An 8544-nucleotide genomic window follows, 5' to 3' on the forward strand; every position below is an offset into this window, starting at 1 on the left:
GTATTTTCTTAACTAGAAATCATGATATCAATTCCAGTAGTTAAAATATAACTTTAGAGGAATATATGGTCTATATTTCAAATGTTTAAAAGGGTACAAACAAATAATCACAGAAATTACAAATTGTAATTTAACATTTAAATAAATAAAAGTACAAATTGCTAGTATTTTTAAATTCTATTTTTTCTGTTGTGTTTTTCTAAGCCATATATATATATATATATATATATATATATATATATATACATACATACAGAGAGAGAGAGAGAGAGAGAGAGAGAGAGAGAAAGAGAGAGAGGTAGGTTACATAACTAATCAGTAAAAAAGTAATATTTATATGTTTTATTGCTTGGAATTTGGGAGATAATTTATACCTCTATTTTTTTATACTATGCAGATAAGTACAATATTTATTTTTACTTTAGAGCTCTTCTTTTTAGGAAAATGTTCTCTATATGTAGAAAGTCTACTGATAAACTCCTGATTTTAAGAGATTTTGAACAAAATCCAACTTGTGATTTTTCACTATAATAAATCACATATGACAGGTGCTATAAAAATAGTTGAACATTTGTTTAAGTTAATAGTAATATCTTACCTGATTTTTCAGTCTTCTACTTCAAACACATTTGTCTATCTTAGGGCCAATATTATGTATTTGGGCAACATTAAAATCCTTCTATGTTTTAAGCTGTTTTTTAAGGATCATGTTTTATAAATTAAAAAAGAAAAACTGCCAAATAACAAATATATGAGGACTGAATAGATTGCATTTAAGTACATAAGTCATAAAAACCTTCATTGTTGCTTACATTTGAAGAAATTATCATTTTAGTCCATAATGTGGAGCAGCTGATGTTTCATCTGTACTAGAATTTATCTCCATGTTAAATGGTCAGTGAAAAAAAAATCTGATAAATTCCTATTCCGTCTTTTAAATTTGCCTACTCAAAGTTTCAGAGAGAAACAAATTGTGAAAACAACTTCAACAGGTGCATAAGTATACTCCTGGGGCCAGTCTTACCACTGCAGCGTGAGCTGAGTCTGCTTCTTTTTATCCTTCATAACCTGCGTGATGGTTTTCTTCTGAGAGACGTGTTGATCGGTTGCTTTTGTTTTGCTGTCGTGGTTATCTGCATCCTCTTCTTCAGAAGAAAAGTTACCGTTGCTTAAATGCATTTCTGATCGCAAGTTTAAGGAATGATAAAGGAAAGGAAAGGGATATACAATCAATTAAATTGCCTCTCAACGTTTGCCTCGAATGGGGTGCCTATAGGAAGGACAGAGGAGTTATGCAAAAATCCCTTAGAATTAACAATCTCTAGTGGACATTTTCCCTGGGGAAATATGATTTGGACAGAACATTATATGTGTATGCATTTTGAGGCGTGTTTATGTTATTGGATGTCCTTAGAATGCATCCTCGTACCTATCTCAGTGCGGGAGAAGACCGAGCACTCACCTGATTTAATTCCCCCCAGCAGCTCCGGGTCTTCCCCTTTCTCCAGGCTGCCCAGCTCGCCCCGAGGCTGCGCTTCAGCCACCAGATAGGCTCTTTCCTCCGGGTAGACGAGCAAGTCCTTGTCCAGGAGCTGCACACAACACGCCTCCTGGATCTCGGGGGAGAGTTGGGGCGAAGGTTGAGCTTGCAGGAAGGCGTCCTCCAGCTCCCGGACCTTTGCCATGCTCCTGGCCGCGACACCTCGGCACCCTCAGCTCGGCCAGCTCCCCAGCTGAGCCCCAAGCCCGGGGCGGGGCGGGGCGGGGCGGGGCTGGAGACCCGGGCCACCCGGGCGCGGGAGGAGGCCTATAGCTCCCCAGTCCCTGCACGTCGGAGCGCGGACCCTGCGGTGCACTGGTACAGTTCAGACGGCCCCTGGGCGGAGGCGGGTCGAGGCGGGACTGGCTTCCTCCACCTGCCTCCTGTCCCGGCAGATGCTTCCCTAAGAACTCACTTCCTCACCTGAGCCCGTCACGCCCAGAACTAGGGAGTCCCATTCTCCGCCCTACTTCCCCCTTCTCCTTCCCTTTCCCTCATTTTATGCTGACGCTGGGACGTATTTCACAACCCAAACTTCCAGAAAGAGCCCAGAAAGTTTCACTCCTCTCAGTGGGAAGAGGAGCTTCAACAGTCCCCACTCTTACTTTCAGGAGACCTAAACCTGGCACCTTGCTTGGCACCCTGCCAAGCGGCCTTCACTGTGCAAGCCTAACGTTTGCATCTTTGCACAGCTTGGATCCAGTGTATTTGTTCCCGGAGTAATCTTAGGGGTCTGTGAGGACTTCAGTGATTTGCATCACAGCCCATCTGCCCGCGGATGCACAGGAGCTCCGACTTCTGGGCCTCATAGCCTTCTGAGGTGTGGCCCTGAGTTTAGAGGAAAAGGTACATCTGTTCCCACTTACAGTATTATGTAATTTAAACTCCCGTCCCTGACGATTTCTCATTCTCAGGCTTAACGGTAGTGCGACCGACATTTGTTTAAGTGAAAAATGAAATCGCAATAATTTTCTACTTCAAAGTGACAAGAATTAGGTGTGGCAGGTTAAAAACTTGTGTTCCATTTAAGCACAAGCACTCCACTGGGTGGAGCCTTGAGGTCCTGTTGCCAGATTACACCCCAATCTCCCCTTCCTTCCATCCTCTGTTCTTTTGACAAATACACCCTGTCCCTAGTGATCTCTAGGAAAAGCACGGATCCTGCTTTGAATCACATTGCCTCATCACCCCTAACCTGTTTTCCTCTTCTGGAATGTTAGAGAAATCACCATTGAACTTTAATATTAATTGATCATATTGAAATTGAGCATAGAAAAAAAATGAGACCCAAGGTGGTGAGTGATTGAAGGTACAATCATGGAGAGGAGTAATACAGTCTAAGAGCATTGCTTTAACAAAACAGTTAAAATTTATGGCTAAATTTGAACCTCCAATTTTAGCATCACTTGTTGGGAAAGGCATCAATACTCTTTCAGAGATTTTCTCCTTACCTGGTACCTTTGGCTGCTGGGTTTGGTAGGGGCTACCCACTCACCAACACACCAAAAGCTCTTAGGCTATTCCTTCCCTAGGACACCCTTGTATTACCAGTGTCCATTCCCTGAAAGGCCCAGAGCTTGCTCAGTGCTAAAATTTAGAATGTTCCCCCTTTACAAAGACTCCTTCAGACCCATTATGTAAAGGAAGTCCTGATGATTAATTTTGGGTACAGAAAAAAACTCTACCCACTTATATCACATAACCAGGAGAAAAATATTCAGGAAATGTATTGGAATTTCTTTTTTTAAAGTTTTTAAAAATATTGTGTGTGTATAAGTTACACAGACACTAGGTGAATATCTAGTAATTACCCAAATGAAGTGATTAATGAAAACACAAACCAAGATCATTTAAGACCCCAAGTAAACATTTGTGCCTTAATTTTAAGTGAACTATCTACCTAAAAAGTTACCATGAAACCTTTTTGTGCCTCTCTTCAAAACTAGGAAATCTGATTAGACATATAATAAGGGATTGAATCAGTAATCAATAAACTTCCAACATAAAAAGCCCAGGACAAGAAGCCTTCAATGGTGACTTACACTAAAATTTTAATGAATTAATGCTAACCTTCCCAAACTGATGGGATGCAGTGAAAGCAATGCTCAGGGGAGGGAAACAAAGTTGTCATCATCCAAGTTGCCATTTCTGTTATAGGGGTTGCCCCATTATCCACAGAAGATATCTTCTAAGACTCTCAGAAGATGCTTGAGACCATACTTAGTACCAAACCCTATATATGCTGTTTTTTCCTGCATGTCCTATGGCATTACCACATAACACCAGTTAATCTGTCTTCCTTTGTTTTATATCCTAGTGCCTCTTTTGCAGCATTACCCTTGAACTTTGGGGCCACAATTAAACAAAATAAGAGTTACTTGAACACAACACCACAGTACTGAAAGAGTGGAGCTAATAACTCACACAGCCATTAAGTGACTAAAAGGCAGGTAGCATATTTACTGCAAGTATGCTAGATAAAGGGTGATTCTAGTCCCAGACGAGATGCACAGGGTTTCATTGTGCTACTCAGAACAGTGTGCATCTTAAAATTATTTCTGGAATTTTTCATTCAATATTTTGGAATTGAGATTTGCCATGGGTAACTGAAACTGCAGAAAGTGAAACCTTAAATAAGCAAAGATTACTGTTTTAGAGAAGTAATAGTGATAAGCAAGTCATTAGGTCCTAGGCAGGAAAAGAGGTAAAAATGGGCAATGGTATTTGAAAATAGCAATTCTTAAGATTTTGGTTTTTCAAAAAACCCAATCAATAAATGGGCAAAGGAATGGAACAGATACGTTACAGAAGTACAGTTAACCAACAAAAATATATGAAAAAAATGTTCAACATCACTAGCAATTAGAGAAATGCAAATTAAGACTACACTGAGATTCTCACTCCCATCAGAAATGGCAATAATCAAGAATACAAGTAACAATAGATGTTGGCATGGATGTGGGGGGGAAAGTATATTGCTGGTGGGACAGCAAATTGGAGCAACTGCTGTGGAAAGCAATATGGAGATTCCTCAGAAAACTTGGAATGGAACCACCACTTGACCCAGTTATCCCACTCCTCAGCATACTACAGTGATGCAGCCACATCAATGTTTATAGCAGCTCATTTCACAATAGTTAAACTATGGAACCAACCTAGATGCCTTTCAACAGATGAATGGATAAAGAAAATGTGGTATATAAACACAACTGAATATTGCTCAGCCATAAAGAAGAATAAGCACTTGCTGGTAAATGGGTATGAACTAGAGACTACCATGCTAAATGAAATAAGCCAATTCCAAAAAACCAAAGGCCAAAAGTTCTCTCTGATATGCAGATGCTAACACATAATAAAGGGGGGAAAATAGAAATTCATTGGGTTAGACAAAGGGGAATAAAGAGAAGGGCAGGAGGATGGGAATAAGAAAGACAGTAGATGAATCAGATATAACTTTCCTATATTCATATATGAATACACTACCAGTGTAACTCCATATGATATACAACCACAGGAATGGGAAGTTATATATACGTATAATATGTATAATATATATAAGTATAATATGTCAAAATACATTCTGATGTCACGCATATCTAAAAAGAACAAATTAAAAAAGAATTTTTTATAGTCTCTTTAAAAATTTTATTTATGCCATTAACTTTATTCCCAGGGGGAAATGTGAATAAATATAGTCATGTTTTATGTTTATATAGTAAATATGTTTTATGTATACACAAATAAAATTCTGCACATAGTTTGACAGATCTACCAGAATACCTATAAAAGTTGATTCTGTTTTAAGAAAAACATGATAAAATAAATAAATAAATAGATAAATATTACCAAAATAAAGAAAAACATGATATCTAAAGAGATTTTAGGAAGTTCCCGAATGACAGTATCTTCATGCCTGGAGGCCTTCAGTTAAAGAAGAAAAGGAAAAGAATTTGGAATCAGATGCATTTGGACTCATTCTCCTAATGGGAACTTAACCTTTCTATAACTTAAATTGGAAGAAATAGCATCTATTTGTGTTTTTTATTTTTATTTTTTTATTTTTTAGATATACATGACAGTAGAGTGTATTTTGACATATTACGCTTACATAGAGTATGACTTCCCATTCTTTTGGTTGTAGATGATATGGAGTTACACCGGTTGTATATTCATATATGAACATAGGAGAGTTATGTCTGATTCATTCTACTGTCTTTCCTATTCCCATTCTCCCTTCCTTCATTCCCCTTTCTCTAATCCAATGAACTTCTATTCTTCCCTCCCCACCCCTTGTTGTGTGTTAGCATCTGCATATTAAAAAGAACTTTTGACTATGATTTTTTTGGGTTTGGCTTATTTCGCTTAGCATGATAGTCTCCAGATCTATGCATCATAATTTTATTCTTCTTTTTTTTTGAGAGAGAGAGAGAGACACACACACACACAGAGAGAGAGAGAGAGAGAGAGAGAGAGAGAATTTTTAATATTTATTTTTTAGTTTTCGGTGGACACAACATCTTTATATTATTTTTATGTGATGCTGAGGATCGAACCCAGCGCCCTGCGCATGCCAGGCGAGCGCACTACCGCTTGAGCCACATCCTCAGCCCCAATTTTATTCTTCTTTATGGCTGAGCAATATTCAATTGTGTATATATATCACATTTTCTTCATCCATTCATCTAGGTTGGTTCCATAGTTTAACTATTGTGAAGTGAGCTGCTATAAACATTGATGTGGCTGCATGGCTGTAGTATGCTGATCTTAAATCCTTTGGGTATAAACTGAGGAGTGGGATAACTGGGTCAAATGGTGGTTCCATTCCAAGATTTCTGAATAATCTCCATATTGCTTTCCACAGCAGTTGCTCTAATTTGCAGTCCCAACAGCAATGTATAAGTAAACCTTTCCCCCTCACATCCTTCCGAACATCTATTGTTACTTGTATTCTTGAAATTGCCATTCCAACTGGAATGAGATGGAATCTCAGGGTAGTCTTAATTTGCATTTTCTTAATTGCTGGAGATGTTAAGCTTTTTTTTCATATATTTGCTGACCATTTATTTTCTTCTTCTAGGAAGTACCTGCTCAGTTCCTTTGCCCATTTATTGATTTGTTATATTGGTGTTAATTTGGGTTCTTTGTATATCCTGGAGATTAATGCTTTATCTGAGATGCAGTGGCAAAGATTTTCTCCCATTCTGTAAGCTCCCTCTTCATGTTCTTGATTGTTTCCTTTGCTATGAAGAAGCTTTTTAGTATGATACCATTCCGTTTATTGATTCTTGATTTTACTTCTGTGCTTTAGGAGTCTTGTTGAGGAAGTCAACAAGTTCCTAAGCCAACATATGGAGTGTTGAGCCACCATTTTCTTCTAGTAGGCACAGGGTGTCTAGTCTAATATGTAGGTCCTTGATCCACTTTGAGTTTTGTGCAGGATGAGAGATAGAGGTTTAAATTTCATTCTGCTACAGATGGATTTCCAGTTTTCCCAGCATCATTTGTTGACAAACCTCATGAAACCTCTTCTGGAATCCCCTTGAATCCCTTTTACATTTTCTGGGCACCTCTTTCCCAGCTTCTGCCTCTTTTTGTTTCCAGTAACTAGAATCAAGATCACTAACCGAGAGCACCCCAGACTTATTCGAGGTACTACCCTTGGCTTCCAGACCATCATTCCTCTTAGGCAGAAAGAGCCTAGGCACCAGGATGGTTAAATATTCTCTGGGTACCCCTTATCCAATGGCTGATGATTAGGGAGACTGAAAGCCCAACCCCTGGACTTCATTGTTAATCTGGAGTGCAATTTACAGTCCATAACTGCTCTGTGAATCAAGCTGAGCCATCTCCACTAGATCATCCTCAAATCTCACCTGTGTTTGATTTCTCTCTTCTGCTGTCCTTACTCCTTTACCTTTTTCTCCCAGAAACGCTTCCTTAAAATCACCTTTGGTTCAGATTTCAAAGACCTGAAACAATATGTAAAAACTCAATGGAATCTTATAAAAAAGAACCTAGAATAGTGCCTGGAACAGAGTAATCCTTCCATGGAAGATAGCTAATCTTTTTATTCTAAAACTTTACATTGCCAGCCACCTTGGCACATGCCTGTCATCCCAGCAACGCAGGATGATTGCAAGTTTAAAGCCAGCCTCAGCAATTTAGTGAAAACCTAAACAATTTAGCAAGACCTTATCCAAAAACTAAAAATAAAATGGGCACTGGGAATGTGGCACAGTGGTTAAGCAGCCCAGATTCAATCCCTTGTATAAACAACAACAACAACAAAACTTTAGATTCATTTATTGTCATAAGCAAGGAAAGACATTTTTTTCTTTCATTACAAAAGGATTCTGAGAAACATCTTCCTCTTCACTTAGACTATTTCTTTCAACCTCTTCACTTAGACTATTTCTATCAACCTTCCTTCTGTGAAATTGTCATCCTTCCCATAATTTTCTTTCTGTTTTAGTGGTGCTGGGGATTGAACCCATGGCCTTTTGCATGTGAGGCAAGTACTCTATTAACTGAGCTATATTCCCCAGACCCCACCAAGATTACTTTTTAAGTACAGAAAGTAATTTATATTCTTCCTTCTGTTAACAAATTTATGTTTTTAAACAAAAGTAAGGTCAGTTTATGAACCTAACAAAAGAGCCCCAAAACATGTGCCATAAATAGTGATTTTGATGGTTAATCTTGGTTATAAACTTCACTAGATTGAGAGACATGTAGAAAATTGGCAAAGCACAATTCTGGATATATCTGTGAGGGTGTTTTCAGATACGGCTGGTGTGTACGTGTAAGCAAACTAAGTGGGGAAGACCAGCACCACCCAGTAGGCTGGATGCCCAGATGGAAAGCAAAGAGGACGAAGGTGGAAGCTCATGTGTGTACGCTCAGACTTACTTGATGAGCACATGCACTTTTTGCTGCTGCTGTTGCCCACAGACATCAGTCTCCAGATTCTCGTGACTTTGTATACAAATTTGCGCCAGTGACTC

General features: G+C 38.8%; 1 protein-coding gene across 1 annotated transcript in view; it reads right to left on the reverse strand.

Annotated features, from left to right (window-relative positions):
* Rfx6 (regulatory factor X6) overlaps positions 1 to 1685 on the reverse strand; it is a 55097-nt gene extending 53412 nt beyond the window's left edge. Inside the window, exons 1-2 of the mRNA XM_027953043.2 lie at positions 1463 to 1685; positions 1025 to 1181 (exon numbers count right to left, since the gene is read on the reverse strand). Of these exons, the coding sequence (XP_027808844.2) occupies positions 1025 to 1181; positions 1463 to 1685 (380 nt within the window). The remainder of the gene's footprint in view (positions 1 to 1024; positions 1182 to 1462) is intronic.
* Between the last annotated feature and the right edge of the window lie 6859 nt (positions 1686 to 8544).

The sequence above is a fragment of the Marmota flaviventris genome, chromosome 6 (assembly GCF_047511675.1).
Source record: "Marmota flaviventris isolate mMarFla1 chromosome 6, mMarFla1.hap1, whole genome shotgun sequence".
Classification (NCBI taxonomy): domain Eukaryota; kingdom Metazoa; phylum Chordata; class Mammalia; order Rodentia; family Sciuridae; genus Marmota; species Marmota flaviventris.